This window comes from Pongo pygmaeus, chromosome 12, assembly GCF_028885625.2.
Source record: "Pongo pygmaeus isolate AG05252 chromosome 12, NHGRI_mPonPyg2-v2.0_pri, whole genome shotgun sequence".
NCBI lineage: Eukaryota > Metazoa > Chordata > Mammalia > Primates > Hominidae > Pongo > Pongo pygmaeus.
In genome coordinates, this window is record NC_072385.2 from 78,178,117 (window position 1) to 78,199,346 (window position 21,230).

Genomic DNA, 21,230 nt, shown 5'->3' on the forward strand with positions numbered 1-21,230 from the left:
AAATATTTGTTGAATAAGTGACTGCCCTGATTTTCTCAAAACCTTTTTCTCTTTCAGTTGAATTGCTGAAATACTTAATTTCTCCGTTTATTTTTAGAGGTTTCTTATAATTTGAGTTAACAAATTGAAGTATCTTCACTAGTTTATATACATGCATTATCAACTTTGCCCTGTTTGTTAATTTGTTCCTCGTCTTAGTAAACTCATCTTGGGCTCATTTATATATTCTTTTTCCATTTCTTTAATACTTTAATGATGAATTTCTTTAGAGCTAAGTTGAGTCTGGGGAGTCTATGATGATATAATAAATCTTAACAATAGTCAGTTTTTAAGCATCTACTCTCTTTTATGTCTTGTATATTTTTTAATATTACTCATAAAATTGGAATGGGGAAATAAAAAGACTTCTTACAAAAATATAGCTAGAATCCAGGCCGGGTGCGGTGGTTCACGCGTGTAATCCTTGCACTTTGGGAGACCAAGGTGAGTGGATCACTCAGTGTCAGGAGTTCGAGACCAGCCTGGCCAACATGATGAAACCCCGTCTGTACTAAAAATACAAAAATTAGCTGGACGTGATGGCGGGCACCTGTAATTCCAGCGATTTGGGAGGCTGAGGCAGGAGGATCGCTGAAACCTGGGAGGCAGAGGTTGCAGTGAGCCAAGAGTGCGCCACTGCACTCCATCCTGGGTGACAGAGCGAGACTCCGTCTCAAAAAAAAAAAAAAAAAAGAAGTATATATATATAAAAAATCCTCTGAAGAACCCATAGGGTAACCAATAAGACATTTTAGAATAATTTGCTTTTTAAAAATTTGTATAATTTTAGCTGCCTTTTTTCAACCTAATGTTAGTACTTTTAGACATAACTTAATACTTGAAAAAAGAGTTTTTCCCCATTAACTCTAAGGTTTTTAAATAATCATCATTTTTGAAACTTTTTACTTTTGTTTCACTTCCTACCCTCTCCCAAAAAAAGGCATATGTATTGTACATCATGGAGCTAAAATTTAAGCCTGGGTGTTTTGACTTCATTCTACCCAAATACAATGTACTGGTCATTTAGATTCTACTATACTAGAGTACATTTTTAGATGATATGGAGGTAAGTTTGAATTTAGCAATTTGCATCATCCGAACATAGACTTCATAGTGTAAAGATGAAATTGTATTATTGATAACACAAAAAGTCTTTGGTGATACCATATGGTGTAAAGAGTGTGTGAGATTGCTTTCATCTTTGTGGGAGGACTGAATTAACAGTAGAGCATTGGGGAACAGAGTAGGCAGGAAGTGGAGAATCAGCTGAGGAAGAAGGTGGAGGAAAGAGGTAGTGGACCACATTGAAGATTACTATCCATTGGGACAATTTTGCTTATAACAGTGTACCAACATAGAATGTTACATAGTAAATCAGTAAAACTAGTTGCCTTGGGAATGTAAGTTGTTGTTTCCAGTTGATCTATCAATTTTGACTCGTTACTCAAAAATAAGTGACGTAAATGAGTTTTGTCTCTAACATCTTTAAGATAAAGCTTTTAAAAAAATTCAGTGTCTGTTGAAATTTAAAGCTTCCCGGCCTGGTGCGGTGGCTCACACCTGTAATCTCAGCACTTTGGGAGGGCAAGGTGGGCGGATCACGATGTTAGGAGTTAGAGACCAGCCTGACCAACGTGGTGAAACCCTGTCTATTAAAAATACAAAAATTAGCCAGGCATGGTGGCATGTGCCTGTAATCCCAGTTACTGAGGAGGCCTAAGCAGGAGAATCTCTTGAACCCGGGAGGCGGAGGTTGCAGTGAACTGAGATCACGCCATTGCACTCCAGCCTAGGCGACAGAGCAAGACTCTGTCTCTAAATAAATAAATAAAAATAAAAAAATAAAAATAAATAAAAAATTAAAACTTCTCTTTACGAAAGTGAATTTGAAGGCTCTTTCATCTGACTTAGGTTATCTTCACAAAGTAGGATATAGACAAAACAGTGATTTAAGAAAATACAGCTCTCTTATTTATGATTTAAAAAAAAAAATCTCGCTGGGCATGGTGTCCTATGCCTGTAATCCCACCACTTTGGGAGGCCAAGACAAGAGGATTGCTTGAGTCCAGGAATTCAAGATCAACTTGGGCAACATAGCGAGACCTTGTCTCTATAAAAAATAAAAAATAAAAACAAATGAGGCAGGAGGATCGCTTGAGCCTGGGAGATCGAGGCTGCAATGAGCTGTGATTGCACCGATGTACTCCCACGTGGGTGACAAGAGTAAGACCCTGTCTCAAAAAAAAACTATAATGACAGTCCTCATAATTTTGCTTCAAGGCAAGGAAACTAAAAATTCGAATGAAGTGGCCGGGCACGGTGGCTCATGCCTGTAATCCCAGCACTTTGGGAGGCCGAGGCAGATGGATCATGAGGTCAGGAGTTGAAGACCAGCCTGGCCAAGATGGTGAAACCCTGTCTCTACTAAAAATACAAAAAAAAATTAGCCAGGCATGCTGGTGGGCGCCTGTAATCCCAGCTACTCGGGACGCTGAGGCAGAGAATTGCTTGCACCAGGGAGGCGGAGGTTGCAGTAAGCCAAGATCGCGCCGCTGCACTCCAGCCTGGGCGACAGAGCGAGACTCCGTCTCAAAAAAAAAATTGAATGAAGCAGAAATTTATTCCTTTAAGCCCATTTAGCTGTTACACACATAGCTATAGCATATTCTCTCTTGAGATAACTTGCTTTTAATTGGAAAACTAATTCATTAAATATCCAAACTCTATATCATTCCTGGAATAAGTGATTTTAGCAATTTTTGATACTTATTCTAACATGATGCATATATCGAGTATGTACTTTTCTTTAAATGCAGGCATATTTTGGCAATAGTTTTTTAAAGAGCTAATACAATACTGAGGAAAATTTTTTTGAAACTTTCTTGTATATATCTATAAAGAATTATAGATAAGAGATGAATTCTAATTAACATCTGGTGTCATGCCACCCACTGACCATGGGTAAGTGCTCTAGTGGATCTAAAATTAGAAATTTTTAAAAAGCGGCACAAGTTAACTTTTTATAGTTATTTTTCATGGTTATTTGCTTTCTTAGCATAGTATTAAGTTAAAGGATTCAAAAAGAGTTGAATACCTTCAAAAACGTATTCCTCAGTAACTAGTTATATCTGAACATGTAGTCTATTTATGAAGAATCTGTCACAGTTATTCCTTAATATTGCAAAGATTCAGTAATTATCACATGGCACCCATCCATCCTGTAGTCTAATTCATCCCAGACCCTTTGCATATCATCAGTGTCAGTGGTTGTAATGGCAGATACAATGTATTTCTTCATTTCTTCAAGGAAGAGGTGGTATAAACAGAAGGTGCATACTTGATGTATTACCTAAATTGAAGAATTAGAAAGCATTCAGTTCTTTCTGAATCACCTTGTATGTTCAGAATCTACATATATTCTTGTAACTAAAGTTTTACAGAAGTTAAACATCTGTTGTAGAGGAGAGAAATAATGGTTCACTGAGGAGGAACTGACTTTCATGAAATGATCATTAGACAGCGTTTTTAATAAAGCAATTAGGTTTCTTAATTTTAATATCAGTTGACATTTTAAAAATATAGCTCTCTTATTTATTATATTAAAAACATGGCCTGGTGCGGTGTCTTATGCCTGTATTCTCAACACTTTGGGAGGCCGAGGCGGGTGGATCACTTGAGGTCAGGAGTTCAAGACCAGCCTGGCCAACATGGTGACATCCTGTCTCTACTAAAAATACAAAATTTAGCCAGGCATCATGGTAGGCGCCTGTAGTCCCAGTTACCTGGGAGGCTGAGGCGGGAGAATCGCTTGAACCCAGGAGGCAGAGGTTGCAGTGAGTCAAGATCACACCACTGCACTACAGCCTGGCCGACAGAGCGAGACTCCATCTCAAAAAAAAAAAAACCAACATATTTTATATATATATATATGTACAGTGACAGTAGTTATAAATTTGTATGATGTATTTTTAGTTTCCTCAGTGAGAACTAACAAGAACAAAAAGAGCACACATGCTCGAACTTTTATTGAGGAATGTTTCTTAATTTTGCTCGATCTTTTATTGAGGAATGTTTCTTAATTTTCTAGCACCTAAAACTTCAGATTTCCAAAAAATAATTAGACCATTTTGACTTGAATGCTTTAATTTGGGGACATCTGATATTTTTAAAGCTTTCTTATTATTATTTGTTTACGTGTAGAGACGAAGGTCTCACTGTGTTGCCCAGGCTGGTCTCAAGTGATCCTCCCACCCTGGCTTTCCAAAGTGCTAGGATTACAGGCATAAGCCATTGCACCCAGCCTGATATATAATTAACTGAAGTCTCTCTGGTATTATAATTTTAGTTATTTAATTCATTAAAGTTACAAAAGATTTAAGACCTTATATAACTTTTTCCATATTTGTTTAATTGCAATATAGCACACCTATAGAAGAATGTACAAATCGTAAGTTATAGCTTGATGAATAATTACCTAGTTAGCGTTACCCATATAACAATTGTTGGATATTTTTTTACAGGAGACTTTGCAGCAATTAATCATGATGTCGTTGCCAAATGTCTTAATCATTGGCAAAAATCCCTTTTCTGGTAAGTATTAAAATTAACCTGTGAAAGTAATGTCTAACCTTTGTGTAATACTATGATGTTTATTTTTTACTAAGAGCTTATATACATTAACTCACTAGATTTTTCACAACTGTAGACGTTGGAGGTGATGTTCCATTTTATAGAAAGAGACAAGCTGAGACTATTTGTAAGTTATAGGTAAGACCAGACATAAATTTTACATTAAATTCAGTATTTTTTTCTACTATACCAAATAGATACTTTTCTGTGACGATTTTTAGTGTCTCATTATAGAGAAGTATAGAAGATGATGTAGTTACAAACTTAAAAGAATATTACCTTAGAAAAGAAATGATTTTGAAATAATTTCCAGGTTTCTATTCATATATCTACTATCTACCATTGCCAAAATTGTTTGAATCTTAAGTTTTACTGACTGATATGTTTTATTTATTTATTTATTTATTTTGAGATGCAGTTTCGCTCTTGTTGCCCAGGCTAGAGTGCAATGGCACGATCTTGGCTCACTGCAACCTCAACCTCCTGGGTTCAAGCGATTCTCCTGCCTCAGCCTCCCAAGTAGCTGGAATTATAGGAGTAGCTACCATGCTAATTTCTGTATTTTTAGTAGAGGCAGGGTTTTACCGTGTTGGCCAGGCCAGTCTCGAACTCCTGACCTCACGTGATCTGCCCGCCTTGGCCTCCCAAAGTGCTGGGATTACAGGCATGAGTCACCACGCCCGGTCTGATATGTTTTAATTTATATTAAACTTCTTCTGAATGGAAAGATGAGAGGCAGTTTCTTAGATCATTTAAATTTTTTCTTCAAAATGTTCTGCCCTTTACCACATTTTAAATGTGATATTTTAGAATTGTAATTTTTGAACAGTTGAGGAAATTAGCAGCTACCTAACAGTTTCAACAATGGGCTTATCCTTACAGTCTACATGTTATCCAAATTAGTATATTTTCTTCAGCCCATACCCCCTCTCAGTCAAAACAAACAAAACCAAAATAAAAACTAAAATCAAGTAGCTATTTTTATAGAGGAAACTATTAATTAGATGTGTGAATTAGCAGCTTAGATAGTTTTTAGAGATACCATGGGATGTTTGATTATATAAATTTAAAAATGAAAAAAATTGCGTGTAGGATGGAATTGTTTCCCATCCTACATACATTTGGTAAGTACCTACCAAGTTACAGGGACCAGGAGTGGAAATAAATGGTCTATGTTCTAGAAGCTCTTATAGTTTGGTGAAGGATACACAGATTATGGGGAAATCATGTAATAATTAGTATGAAGTAGAAATATGTACCAAATGTTCTGGCATATAAAATATGGAGCCATTAATTACTCTTAAAGTTGACGTATAAGTGAGAGTGGGGGACCATTGATGATTGGATCAGGGAGGACTACACAGAGATGATAAGAGCTGTGCCTAGGATTGTGATTAGCAAGTAGTTCACTAGGGGAATGAGGAGGTTGGGGAAGGACGACAGACAGAGGGAGTAGTATTAAGGCAGAGGAGTGTGTATATATGCATATTTGGGAAGAATGGTGATTAATGGCTCAGCGTAGCTATAAAGTAGGTTGTTTCATGGAGAGTAGAAGGAAATGTCTGATAAGAAGATTTGGACTTTTTCATAGACAGATTGGCCCAGTGGTGAAAATCTGGCCCAAATAAGTGATTTTTTTCCAATTGAATATTTTAAGAAAATCTTAGTTGAATGCTGTTGGACAGGGAATATTCTCTCCATTTCTGTTATAGATTGTTAACTTTTACCTGGCTTGTTATATACATTTATTTTAACAGCCTCACTGTAACAGACATTTAAGATTCTGGTCTTCATGAACATGCACAGTGGAAAACCATTTAAATTTTATAAGGAGATGAATCATAAGATCTGTGTTTTAAGTAAGCAAACACTAATAGGCCTAAGAGGAGCCAAACCTATTAGGAGCCATTTTGGCTGCCTTTGTGGCATGTCCCTATATCAACCTGATTTGGCAGGTTCTTGATTTGTCAGGCTGGGGTAGTACAATCATTTATGGAAAAGGAGTAGATTAATAGTTAGCATACTTGTTGCACAGAGCCTTGAAATCTCTTTATCCATTAGCCCTTCAAAATTGATATTCTTCCCCATTTCTTCTGCTGTTACCACCGTGTACATACACAGAGCTGCTATTTTGAATTCTCCGCTACATATGCTTAGACTGAATCCTTCACTCAAGTTACTGTGCGTAATTACCTCTAGAAGTGATTCTCCAAATATAATAGAGTTGAAAATATAGCAGAATGTTGTCCTTAATAATTGTTTCTATTTTAGAACAAGGCACAGAAGAAGTTAAAAAACTGCTTTTACTTTTATTGGGTTGTGCAGTTCAGGTAAGTTAAAATATTTTTTCATATTTTCATTTTAACAATCTCTTTATATATTTTTATCAGGCTGTAGTTTCTGAAAGACTTAAAGATGGACCATTGGTTTTCAAAGGCCGTGTTAGAATATTTTCAATAACTGTATAACCTCCTAAGGCGATTACATTGAAGAAAAACACTTATTTTATTTCAGAATTTAGTTACATTATCATAGTCATATCATTTAAAATGTTTAATTACTCTTTTCCTTATTCTGAGGCTTATAATGACCCTAAGTTTTTGAGGTTTTTTCAGAGGTGCCCTTAAAAACTGCTCCCAAAACATCCTTGTGATTTATGTTGTACTCGTGTATGTTTTAGGAGAAGGGATGGGAGAAGAGAAGGGAAGGGAGGAGGCAGAATTTATTTAAAAGAAAAAAAAAGTAAAAAAGGCAGAATTTCTGAAAAGTGTTTTAGGAATCTTGTTTATTATTATATTGCTCTTTGATCAATGACTATAATAATAGCTATGATTTATAGAATACCTACTTTGTGTCAGATATTATCCCTTACATAGATTTTCTCATAATATCTTCTTTCAGGTCAGGAGATTGGGTAGGGTAATATTTAAGTTATTATCCAAATTTGGACACTTGCAAAAGTCAAAGAAGGTACTGTTAATAATTATAGTGGGCTAGGCGTGGTGGCTCATGCCTGTAATCCCACCTCTTTGAGAGGCTAAGATGGGAGGATCACTTGAGGCCAGGAGTTTGAGACCAGTTTGGTCACATAATGAAACCCCATTTCTGTTTTAAATACATATAATAATTACAGTGGAATGGCATGTGTAAACTGGGATTGTCCTAGGCAAACCAGGATGATTACTCTAAGTTTAAATTTAGGTCATATTGCTAGTAGGCCAAAGAACTGTGAGTCAACTCTGCTCTGACTTCAAAATCTATTATACTATGTTAGTTTTTCATTTCAGCCATTTTTTGGATGAATTATTACAGTGTCATTTTAAACTGTCTCACTTCTTTGTGGAATGAGGTTATTTATAATCAAATAATATGATTACTAGTAATTTTTTTACATACATATAACAGAAATTATATGTCCCAGTGTGGGCTTTTAGAGCTGACTGCTTGGGAGCTATAATCTTAGATAATATATGTTATTAAAATTTCATGCTGTGTAATGTACAGGTGTTTACTTCACAATTGATTAAATATTAAGTTGAATATGGTCTTCTAATTTGGTCATCAGATTTTGAGTTAGAAACACAACTCTTATTTACAGCCTTTATGTACTATATTTGCTTTAAAAAATACCCTGTGTTGGTGAATGTTGCGTAAATTTAGATTACATAGCAATAGCATAAATATGGTTTTTATTGCTGATTATTGCTTGGTGGTTATTGCTGATTAGTAAAATTCACAGTAGGAATGGAGCAGAACCAAGGACCTTTTTTTGAGACAGGGTCTCACTCTGTCAGGCAGGAGTGCAGTGTCATGATCACACCTCTCTGCAGCCTTGACCTCCAGGGTTCAAATGATCTTCCCGTTTCAGGCTTTGAGCAGCTGGAACTACGGGTATGTGCCACCATGCCTGACTAATTTTTTTTTTTTTTTTTTTTTTTTTAAGAAATGGGGCCTCGCTGTGTTGCCCAGGCTGGTTTCAAACTCTTGACCTCAAGTGATCTTCCTGCCTTGGCCTCCCAAAGTACTGGGATTACAGGCATGAGCCACCCTGCCTGGTCCCAAAGGGTAGATTTATCTGAGAATAAAGAAAGACTAATTATATGCAAGTTAATTCTCTTTTTTTTTTTTTTTTTTCTTTTGAGACAGAGTTTCGTTCTTTTTGCCCAGGCTGGAGTGCAATGGTATTATCTTGGCTCACTGCAACCTCCGCCTCCCGGATTCAGGTGATTATCCTGCCTCAGCCTCCCAAGTAGCTGGGATGATAGGTGTGTGCTACCACACCTGGCTAATTTTTTATTTTTAGTCGAGACAGGGTTTCACCATGTTGGCCAGGCTAGTCTCGAACCCCTAACCTCAGGTGATCCGCCCGCCTCGGCCTTCCAACGTGCTGGGGGATTACAGGCTTGAGTCATTGTGCCCGGCCTAATTTTTTTCATATGAAGAGAGAATAAGTTTTATCAACTGTACAAAACAAAGCGAAGGCTCAAGGAGACCATCATTCTAACCTATGTTAACATCATTCAAGGTTTTTTAGAAATGAGGAGATGGAAAAGGTGTCAGACCTTGGTTTTTGATATGGTATCAGCTTGTCAAGAAACTTAGAGACCCATCTTTATATATATTTTATGTCCATGTAGTAATAGCAGAATTATGCTTTTACTTGAGAGCCCTTAAGACTTGCATCTATTGTGGTGCCAGAATGATGTATCTACCAAGAAAAGAGGAAAGATCCAATTTTGAAAAATGTTGTTGTCATTCTGCATTTCAAAAATGTTAGTGACCTAATTTTTTTGTTTTAATGTTTATGGGTGCTATAGTAAAGGACAGGGACAGGGATTTTAGAAAAAAGATGTAAAGCTCAAGGGGTTTGAATTTTAGAGAAGACAGAGTAAACAGTACGAGTTTGAGGTGATAATTACCATAATGTAATATACATTGGTACATTGAAGAAGTATTTTCTTAAGTTTACTTGTAGTATTAGGAAAGCCCTCTGACAAGGTAATATTTGAAATGAGTGCAAAGATGTTGAGAAAACAGCCTATTCAAGGAACATAAAGTGTGGTTGGGCCAGGGGTGGTGGTGGGTGGATCATTTGAGGTGAGGCGTTCAAGACCAGTCTGGCTACCTGGTGAAACGTTGTCTCTGCCAAAAGAAAAATACAAAAAAGTAGCTGGGCATAGTGGCTTGTGCTTGTAGTCCCAGCTACGCAGGAGGCTGAGACAGGAGAATTGTTTGAACCTGGGAGATGGAGGTTGCAGTGAGCCGAGATGGCTCCACTGCACTCTAGCCTGGGCAACAGAGCAAGACTTCATCTCAAAAAAAAAAAAAAAAAAAGTGTGGTTGAAATGTAGGATTCATGGGGATGAATGGCAAGATATTAGACTGGAGAGTTTACATGGATTGAGTTATGAAGGACTGGATTTGCCACTTTAAGATAGAGTTCAGATTTCAGGCCAGACGCGGTGGCTCACACCTGTAATCCCAGCACTTGGGAGGCTGGAACGGTGGATCACCTGAGAGGTCAGGAGTTCCAGACCAGCCTGGCTGACATAGCGAAACCCTGTCTTTACTAAAAATACAAAAATTAGCCGGGTGTGGTAGTGGGCACCTGTAATCCCAGCTACTCGGGAGGCTGAGGCAGGAGAATTGCTTGAACCCAGGAGGCGGAGATTGCAGTGAGCCAAGATCGTGCCACTGCACTCTAGCCTGGGTGACAGAGCAAGACTCCATCTCAAAAAAAAAAAAAAAAAAAAAAATTATTCTGTAGGTGTTTTGGAGCCACTACAACTAATAATATAAAATGTGTGACCAAAATCTGTCAGCCTTCAGCTGTGACCATATAAACAATTAGAAGTCTTTGTTGATACTTAATAGCCAGAATGTGTTTCTGGACAAGAAGCTATTGAGGAAACCAATCAGCCAACAAGTATTGTTGGAATATTTTGTAAAATGTCCTCTGTTTCAGAAAATTTGTTCATCTTGTAGTTGAACAGATTAAAATTCTAATGATTAGTACAATATGTAAATAGCATGTTTTCCCACATCTAGGTCAATCAATTTTATCTGTTATAAATTGTTATTTGTAGATAGAAATAGCAAGATAAAATTTGCTGATATGATACTAGAGTTTAGGAAATCAGTGGACCACAGGTTTCAAGAGATACTATATTCATGAAAAGAAATAGGGCTGGGTGCAGTGGGTCATGCCTGTAATCCCAGCACTATGGGAGGTCGAGGCAGGAGGATTGCTTGAGCCCAGGAGTTTGAGATCAACCTGGGCAACATAAGGAAACTATCTGAACAAAAAAAAAATTTTTTTTTAATTAAAGAGGGAGAAAGAGAGAGAGAGGGAGGGGGGAGAGAGAGAGAGAAACAAGCATTGGGAAATTGAAAAATATTTTCTTCTTTTGAAGAAAAAGAAATGAAATTCTTAAGAGGAAGCAGCATTCAAAAACAGTAAAGTTAACCATTATCCAAAGATCTTACCTGACAAAATAAATTATGACTTTTAATCCTTGATTATATGTAAGTAAAAGCCACATAACTAACTTTAAATGTGAAGAAAACCGTCCAAGGCCAGGGCTTGGGTATTTTTGTTATTGGCTGTCCAACTCAGTCAGGTTCCTCCAGAATCTTTTTCAATGGGCAACCCAAGTCTTCTGAACCAGTTCTGAGCATCACCTAGAATTTTCACACATCTGTGACTCTTCATCCTTGCCCTGAAGTAGTTAGAGAGTCCTAGGTGAAACCCTCCTATGCAGAAGAAAAATTTTTGCAGTGTTTTGTTTGGAAATTTCTTTGTTCTAAGACTATGTGAAATTCACCTCTTTTTAGCAGAACTTAAAACCTATATAATACCTATCAGTGCAGGCTACTTAGTATCCAGAAATATTACTTATTTTGGACTTTGGCCAGGTTGGGTAGTGCTGAAAGTAACTGAGTGTCAAGTGTGGTTGGAATTAAAATTTTGACCCTTTTGTGTACTCTTAGAAGGAATCTAACATTAGTATTTGATTCTGAAAACCAGTTTTGAACTTGGTCAGTTTGATGGCTACAATCTGTTGTTTACTTATCAATGATCTGTAAAGCATCTTAAAAGTTAGCATTTTAGAAATAAAACAAGTTTCTGCTTGGTTCAATGATGCGCCTTTTGTCTCAGCTACTTGGGAGGATCACTTGAGGCCAGGAGTTCAAGGCAGCCGTATGCTATGATCATGCCTGTGAATAACCACTGTGTTCCAGCCTGGTAACGTAGCAAGACCCAGTCTCTTAAAAAAAAAAAAAACAAAGGAAATAAAACAATTTCTAGCAAGGCATTTGTTTTTCTGAGAATATTTAAAAATACAAATATAGCTCAAAGAGGGAGACTTTTGTTGATACAAGTATAGTTTTCAAATACATAATAGGAAATTTACCATTTTAACAATTTTTTAACTATATATTTCAGTGGTATTCTGATTGCTGTACATTCACATTGTTGTGTAATCGTTACCACCATCCATCTGAAGAATTTTTCTCATCTTCTGAAACTAAAACTCTGTACCCATTAAATGATGACTCCCTTTGTTACCAGACCTTGGTAACCACCATTTTACTTTATGTCTCTATGAATTCGATTGCTCTAAGTACCTCATATAAATGGAATCATACAGTATTTGTCCTTTTGATGGGCTTATTTCACTTAGCATAATGTCTTTAAGGTTTTTTCATGCTATAGCATGTGTCAGTTTCCTTCCTTATTAAGGCTGAATAATATTCCATTGTTTATATATACCAAATTTTGTTCATCCATTCATCATTGATGAACACTTGAGTTGCCTCCATTTTTTGGCCCTTGTAAACAATGTTGCTATGAACATGAGTGTACAAATGTCTGTTTGAATCCCTGCTTATTGCTCTTTGGTAGAACTATGATTTATTTAGACCTATATTATCAGTTTTCTTATTTAAAACACTATAATGTGTTCCTTGTTTTATTATTTTCTTGTTCAATACCTTGTTTTGGGTGCCATTTCCTCTATTTTAGTATAGCTTTTCCGTATAAACCTGTCTTCTTTCTTTAAGACATAGAGCAGGTATTGAAAATAAGAGGAATTTGAGGAATAAAGTATTAAGGGCTTAAGCTCTCTGGTAGAAGATGTACAACGTTAGGGTTTATGCATTTCTCTCCTACCCACCTCCCACCCTAATCACTTTTTTGCCTTTTTCCTATGTCCAGGTTTCCACATCATATCTTGTGTGTGTATGTGTGACACAGTCTTGCTCTGTTGCCTAGGCTGGAGTGTAGTGGCGCAATCTCAGCTCACTACAGCCTCCACCTCCTGAGTTCAAGCAATTCTTCTGCCTTAGCCTCCCAAGTAGCTGGGATTACAGGTGCCTGCCACCACACCTGGCTAATTTTTTGTATTTTTAATAGAGACAGGGTGTCACCATGTTGGCCAGGCTGGTCTTGAACTCCTGACCTCAGGTGATCCAGCCGCCTCAGCCTCCCAAAGTATTGGGATTACAGGCGTGAGCCACCGTGCCTGGCCTCCATATCATATTCTTAGAATATCATGGTAATCTACTGGCTTAGTAATCAGTTACTATAATACAATAGAGTTAACAAATTAATTTTAGTGCCCATGAGAGTTTAAGAACTTTACATAAAGATAAGAGAGCTTAATTTTAATTGGAAAAAACAATTTGCTGATATTATTTAGTCTTCACAGCTGGTATTAAGCTATATATCTGTTTTTAACACCAGACTTTCTCATGCTCTGGAGCTGGCCCATTCAGTACAGTAGCCACTAGCCGCATATGGCTATTTAAATTAAAATTAATTACAATTAAATTAAAATTTCAGTTTCTCAGTTGCACTAGCTACATTTCAGGTACTCAATAGCTGCATATAGCTAATGATCACCGTATTGGGCAGCTCTGATATAGAAATTTGATCTGATTATTCAGCTTCAAAGTTTGAATATTTTATTCTTTTTTCCATCTTGACAGTCTTTCTCTTTTTTATCCTTCAAAAGCCTATGAAATTTATTCTGTATCTTTAGGGAAGCCCAACCTGTTTATAAAACGTTTTGAGAATGCTTAACTTTTAAGAGTTAAATTAAGATGTGAGATTTAGTAGAAATCGTGTGTGTTACAAGAGTAAAGGGAAAATTTTCATTGATTTGTGTTGAGATTGTGCTAAAGGACGAGCTCCTAAAGATAGTACAAGTAAAAAACAAGTGGCTCTGGCTTAGAAAATGGAAGTATATCTATTTAGTCTAAACTGAAGGCAGAGAAAGATATGGCAGTTGAATTAAGGGACTCTTCGGTGAGTCATGGTCATTACCTTTGATAATAATTATGCTGTTTTGTGTTCTGATAGGCTCAGAAACTGCGTAGGTCAACAGTTTTGGTAGTGTTAAATTTTAAAATTGATGTTACTATACCTGAAAAGTTAATTATTTTATATAAGCTACAAATTTATGATTAGAATGTAATTCTTAATTGTTCTTACAAGGCCTGTCAAGTATTATTTGCTAGACAAAAATTCTTGAGTTTAAACCCACTAAGTTTTATTCCATCCCCCCAAAACTCTGACTTCCTAATCACAACTAGGAATTATACATTTCTGGTAATTTAGTTTTAACCATTTTATTATCCTAATAATTCTGTGTTTACAAGATATAGAACTTTCTGCATTGATAGAAGTGTATATTTAAGTTGTATAGTAGTAGAAAATACAGTATTACAATTTGATAAAATAAACATGTAAAGCATAAATCAGAGACTTATAAGTTTCATGATCAAAGAGCTAGTTTGTAATTTTGTGACTATATTGTCCTCACTAGTAGTTCAGTAATTGGTCCAGGAGATGCATTGAAGTTAGACAAGGCAGTGCTGTCTATTTTGTAGGCACTTCGCATTTGTTAGCTGTAAGAATACAGTGATACTAGCAGTTGGTTTGCAGCATTAGAGATGTAGGTGAAGGTGGAGATTAAAATGCATGTTAAATTGTTAATGCTGACTGGAAGGAAAAGATTGTTTTGCATTTTATTATTTGTAATTTATATAAAGCTTTTTAAAAGTTACACAATAAAGAATTAACCCCTTTATTCCATTTGGTTACATGTGTACTCATGTATATATTTTTTAATTTTGCCTCTGGTAACTTTGCTATGTTAGAAACAAATCAAATATTTATTAGATTACATTATAAATGTTGAACTGGGCCACAAAAGTGGGTTTCTTTTATTAAGCTTGATAGGATGAAGATGTGAGAATGAATTGTAAGCTTGAAGTAAAAATTGCTTAAATTTTTTTTCCAAGAAGAAAGGCTGTGTTGTTTGGTAATAGTCAGGGACTGACTGAGCATTTTGGCTGTATTCCGAATTCTGCCACTGACTCACTGTGTTTTTTGGCAAGTAACTTATCCTCACTGAAACAAGTTCTTGATTCTTTACTTCTCTGTGTGTAAAGTTAGCATAATAATATTGTGCTAACCTCAGATGGGTTGTGTAATGGTTTCCTACTTTAGAACTTTCCAGCATAAAAATAGTATGGATTTTCAGTGCCTTGCTTTTTAAAATAATTATTTCTAAGTTGTTTATTAGGTAAGTATGTTAGACAATTTAAATGCAAAACAAAACTCTTACTATACTTTTCAAAATATAGCAAACCTCATAAAGTTTTAGTTATATATAACATTTTAAGGACCATACCCTATAAAGTATGAATAACTATTTTATTCATTTATTTCAGTGTCAGAAAAAAGAAGAATTTATTGAAAGAATTCAAGGTTTAGATTTTGATACAAAAGCAGCGGTTGCCGCACATATTCAAGAGGTAATGACCTATATACAATTTTATGTGCTATTTATGAAGCTTGTGGTGTGTTTATTTGTCTATCTCCTAAAATACTTAAAAGTCATAGAATAAGCAAGAACAAATCAACAAGTATAGATGGACCCTGCTTTTATACAAATTGTCTTCTCTTTAGAGATAGTTCCTTACACTTGGCACACTGTTAACTACAAATATACTCTTGCCTTTATTCTATAGTGACATAGGCAGAAAGTGTTATTTGAGGAATGAGGTATATGTCTTTGTTAGAATGGATTACAAAGCAGTAAATGGAAATAGCAGAAAGTGGAACACTGCTTGTAATTCAAAACGATAGTGAGGTAAGATGACAAGCTTAGTATTGTGATTCTAGTGATTTTCTTTTGAATGAATAGACAGCATAATTTTTGTTAAAGATATTACTTGGATTATAAACACATTAATGATTTGTAGCATTCATATAAAAACTTAAGTCTAGGGTGTATTGTGCAGTGTCAAATAATTGAAATTAAAATTTGTTTAAGATTCATTTTAAAAGCTGCTGTTTCTGTATCTGTCTATTCTTGGGCTTTTAATCTTATAAAGACACTTTAGAATTACTGTGTTAAATTTTACATGTTGATTAGAAAAGGGAAAAGAAAATTTTTTAATAGTGAAAATTGGTAGTATTTAAAATATTCTTTGTTTAGAAGACTTTTGTGTTCCATAGGACATCTTTTCTCTCATTTAGCATTCGTAAAGCCCAGATTTCTCATCAGTAACATTATTATCAACAATAAGCATATTAGTACTTTACAAGATGTAGTTTTATTGGTAGTCTCCCATTATAGAGACATACTTGATTTATGCTAGTTATGTGGATTTGTTTTATTCTGAATAAATGCTAAGTATTGCAAGTTACTGAATTTGCCACCATCCTTGGAAGTGTAATTATTTTTGCTGTTTGTTATGAAAGTTAAAGCAAATTATTAGAATTACAGTGAGAAATGGAAGGCACTTATATAACTTTTCCATTCTTTTCAAGATCTTTATATTGGTATTCCTTTCTCCTAAGCTTCTGTGACAGTGTCATCTTCAGAATCTATAAAGACCTAGATATTCAGTAACAACAATGCAATAACGTATATCCTACAAGATTAAAAACCTTTTGCTCTTGAATTCAAGTACAATAAATTAGAAGTCTTATCTACAGAATTCAGTTGATTTTGTTAAAGAAGTCATCAGGATATATCAACATTACTTTCCTTTAAGAATGCCTTGAGTTAAATATTAATATTTTGTTTTTGTTAACTAGAAAATGAATATTAATTCATTTAAGGTTTATATTTAGTTAAAATAATTTTTATTTGTAGTGTTTTCATCATTAATTTCAAATGTTCTCCTTCTAACATCATATTGGCTTTTCGTATTTTATATGGGTTATATAATACTTGAGCTAATATTGTACTATAGTGAAATAGATTTTTAAGTATTAGCCACTTTTTTGGTTGTTTATTTTGGTTACTTTTCTAAAGGTAACTCATAATCAGGAAAATGTGTTTGACCTGCAATGGATGGAAGTGACTGATATGTCGCAGGAGGACATAGAACCACTCTTGAAAAATATGGCATTGCATCTAAAAAGACTTATAGATGAGAGAGATGAACATTCAGAGGTTTGTAAATTTCTTTCAGTGTATTGTGAAAGTTTGCTTTCCAAAAAAGAAAATAGTAGCTTTAGGAAGTTTTCAGAAACGATACTATTTCTTAGAGACAGGTAATACAGGAGTGTCTTTTTTTGTGTGGAACACAGGAACCTGAAAGGATGTATAAGAACCCCAAATTGCTAGTAAACAGATTGCAGTTAGGTTTTCTCTTCTCCTTTTCTTTTAAATTAGTATTATTCTGATTTTGTTCCTGTGTGTTTTTCAAGTCATCCCCACAGGTTTGGCAACAATACAGAAGTGTGAAACTGAAAATATAGTTGATGTAAGTGGAAAAATCATTGCCGTGAAGCATAAGAATTTGCTTAAGGCTAATTTCGTAGTTTTATTGCCACATGTTGAGGTTGGAAAAGTAAGTTTTAATAAAAGGAGAATAACAGGTGTTCTGAATAAAATGTCCCACAAAAGATCTCAAATGAGGTGTGATTTTAGAAAGAGAATTATTTTAAGTCCGTTAAAACAGAACTTTGCTTTTTAAAAAGAGTAACAGTGTACCAAGTTTTCTATCTGCACTGTCTGAAAGCAGTTTATAATTTTAAAGAGTCTAGACTTTAGTGCATGTGGTGGTGGGTAATATTTTCTTAATAGCAGAGCAAAGTACTCTGCCATTCTGCAGAATATATAGCTTTTATCAGTTTCATTTATATGCGAGAGACAGTTTTGAGCTTATTTATAGAGAAGTTGTATCAATACTCTTGAGACCAATGACAGACTACATAAAGAAAATTCCTAAAGATTTTTTTCAGAATAAAACTTTCTTGTCTCTCTAGAGGTTAGTCAGTTCTGATGTGAATTTTCAATATTTCTTCAGGCATTAAACAAAAAGAAAATATACAAAATAAACATTTTTAGAGCAACAATTAAATTTTTTAAAAAGCTGGGACATTGAGACCAAAGGAAGGAAAGAATAAATTGGAAAACATTCCTACTATGCATCAAATTTATCCTGAGATAAATTTATCCTGAGATCATTTAATTTTCAATCAGATTTTTTAACTATATGCTATCTTTTTTTAGTGTCTTTTTACTAATTTATGCATTTTCTAGAACATTTATTTATTTGTATTTCAAGTTGTTAAAGGTATTACAATAAGGTATCCTCCAGTTTCTGAGGAATTATTCCTAAAAATCTATACTTTGGTTTTATTTTATTATATTTTATTTTACTTTTTAAAGTTTTTTGAGATGGAGTCTGGCTCTGTTGTGCAGGCTGGAGTGCAGTGGCATGATCTCGGCTCACTGCAACCCCCGCCTCCCAGGTTCAAGCAATTCTGCCTCAGCCTCCCAAGTAGCTGGGATTACAGGCATGCGCCACCACGCACGGGTAGTTTTTGTATTTTCAGTAGAGACAGGGTTTGGCCATGTTGGCCAGGCTGGTCTCTAACTCCTGACCTCAGGTAATCTTCCCTCCTCGGTCTTCCAAAGTGCTGGGATTACAGGTGTGAGCCACTGCACCCGGCCTATACTTTGGTTTTATATGACTGATGGGCATGTATAAAATGTTTGATCTCAGGCTGGGCGTCTCAAAAAAAAAAAAGTTTGATCCCATTTAAGTGAATTGATTAATATGGGGTGAACAGAATACTTATCATTACATGACTCTGGTAAACTAAAAGGAATATGAAATACTATATAGAATGATTGTTTGAAAAACCTTTTGAAATGTGTTATCCTGCCAATTAAGCATTTTTGTAGAATTTGTTTTTCAAATAAGGAAAGAAAAGTGGTCATACTCTTCTGTCTCAGATACTTGGGAAACAACTGGCTGGCTGGGAGAGGGTGGAGGAGAGATATCCAATTATCTGGGAAATTTTTTTCCCTCAATTTGGGCTACCAGTAGACTAACTTGAAAAGGTCATTTAAAAAATTGTGAAAAATGTTAGACAAATGTAAAGGTAGTATGTAAATGTAATTCTATGTCATTCAATTAGATTGAAACAAGTTGTTATTTAGAGTTTCTCTTTAACTTTTTTTGTTTTGATTAGCTTTTGTTGTAATTGTTTCACTTCAGTCTAAAAAGTATATATTTGGTCACCCTTTTTAACATTTCTCTTTTGTATTCTTAATGCTATAGAACAAGTATGTCTTCAGTCCTCTCCCTTTACTAAAAACCAAATAGGAGATTTTTAATGAATTTAAGATCTCTTTATTATCACTATTTATTTTATGCCAGACTTTGTGCTATAAGTTTAACACATACTGTTTTATTAAATCTGCATGAAAATCTGCATGAAATTATTAAATCTGCATGAAATCTTTTATAGATGAAGATACTTGAGCCCCAAGTAGTTAAGTAACTTGCCAGATCTAACTCCACTGCCCGTGGTTAGAAACATAATACTGTAATACCTTTGCCTAAATCCATGATTGTACTGAGCACATCCCTAATTTCTTTTCCTTAATGATGAGTTCTACAAGTAGAATTAATAGGTCACCTGTTTTTGTTTTTGTTTTTGTTTTGTCATTAGCATTGATGTATCTTTTTATGTTCATTCTTCAGTATAAATTAAGAAACACCTGGTTTTTGCAAGGTCTTGTGCTTGGGAGCAAAAAACTGACAAACTATTTCAAAAAAGAACCAAAGATTATTATAGTCTAATCAGGAAGTTATTTTAATAAAATAATTAACTATAATAAAATTTTGAAAGTGTTAAGTACAAAAATGATATATATCATTTTTTATATATATTCCTATAGCATATAGTATATATTCCTATATATATTCTTATATATATGCTACAGGAATGGGAGGACATATGAAATTAGTGATGCTTTAAAAACATTTCTCGTCAGATTACTTTGTTTGTTTGTTTTTGCATCAGACTATTTTGAAAATGCATAGGAAGCCTTGAACTCAAGAAGTTACTGCCATTAGAGAAATGTCAAAATATCTAAATAATCTTTAATGGAAAATACTCTGGGAACTCTTAACTTTTAAAATACCAGGTTTCTTTCTTTCTTTTTAATATTTTGTAATATGTAGTTCATTGACTTCTGGAAGCTCTTGATAGATATCTCCATTTCATCACCTACTAAGTTCAAATGTAGTATCTGTCTTCTGTATTTTCTCCTGTTCTTAATTTTGTGAATTGCTTAATTGAATATTTTTGAGCACCTATTTTTGTGTAAAATACTATGCTAGATAAAGTTAGAGATTGAGAGCTAAAAAGGAGGTGTAAGAAAGATTGTATCTGATTTATTGAGAAAACTACATTATTTGTAAGTACAAAATATGAGCTAGCATATAATTAAGTGGTAGTTTATTTGTGCATGAGACAAATATTAAATACTACTATCTGTCAGCTTTGTTAGAGTCAGGAGATGTTAGAAAGCAAGATTAAAGATAATTGAGACAGTAAGAAAATACACAAATAAAAGTTGACTCCAAGTATGTGGAGCCTGGGCTACTATGGAGATTAATAACACTGTTCACAGATAGGGAAGTTGGGATGAGCATGCTGATAGAGGGATAGAACTGAATAGTGTCCTTGGACATGGGAACCATCCTTCAAAAAGTGCCAAGAAGGGACTGTGATTTTTTTTTTCCCCTGGGTTGAAGAAACTTGTATATCTTTGAAGAACATAGAGAAAAAAGCCAATAAGAAGAAAGAAATTGAAATGTTTAAGTAAGGAATATCTATTAGGAGCAAAAAAATGCATAAGAAGAAAGGAGTTAATCCCAGGTGGTTTTGTTTCTTTGGCAAATTGGAGGAGAGGTCATTTATTGGAAGTAATGATAGCAGTTTGCAGTTGGAGGCTTAAGTAGAGAAGGTAATACATTTACATAGTCATCAGAGGGAAATTTGAAAGGAAATCAGCAAGATTTCAATAAAAGGATAGATGGGCAGTAGAAAGAGTTTGATTGAAAATGGATAGCAAGATCTGTAGTAGGACTGTGTAACTTCTTGTTTTTCTGTTAGAGCTTTATCATCTTGGAGCAAAAATAGAGAAAACTGGTAGTGGGTCAGGAAGATAGCAGTGTTAGAGTCAAACTTGAATTTGAATCTCTGCTATCCGTATCATTGGTTGGGTGACTTT

The 21,230-nt window shown here is 34.9% G+C and overlaps 1 protein-coding gene across 18 annotated transcripts in view; it reads left to right on the forward strand.

Moving 5' to 3' along the window:
- Positions 1-21,230, forward strand: part of CCDC88A (coiled-coil domain containing 88A) — a 131,819-nt gene that overhangs the window by 40,282 nt on the left and 70,307 nt on the right. For all 18 annotated transcript variants that reach the window (XM_054473900.2, XM_054473901.2, XM_054473902.2 and 15 more), the window contains exons 4-7: positions 4,560-4,629; positions 6,940-6,998; positions 15,409-15,492; positions 17,004-17,144. In XM_054473900.2, the coding sequence (XP_054329875.1) occupies positions 4,560-4,629; positions 6,940-6,998; positions 15,409-15,492; positions 17,004-17,144 (354 nt within the window). The remainder of the gene's footprint in view (positions 1-4,559; positions 4,630-6,939; positions 6,999-15,408; positions 15,493-17,003; positions 17,145-21,230) is intronic.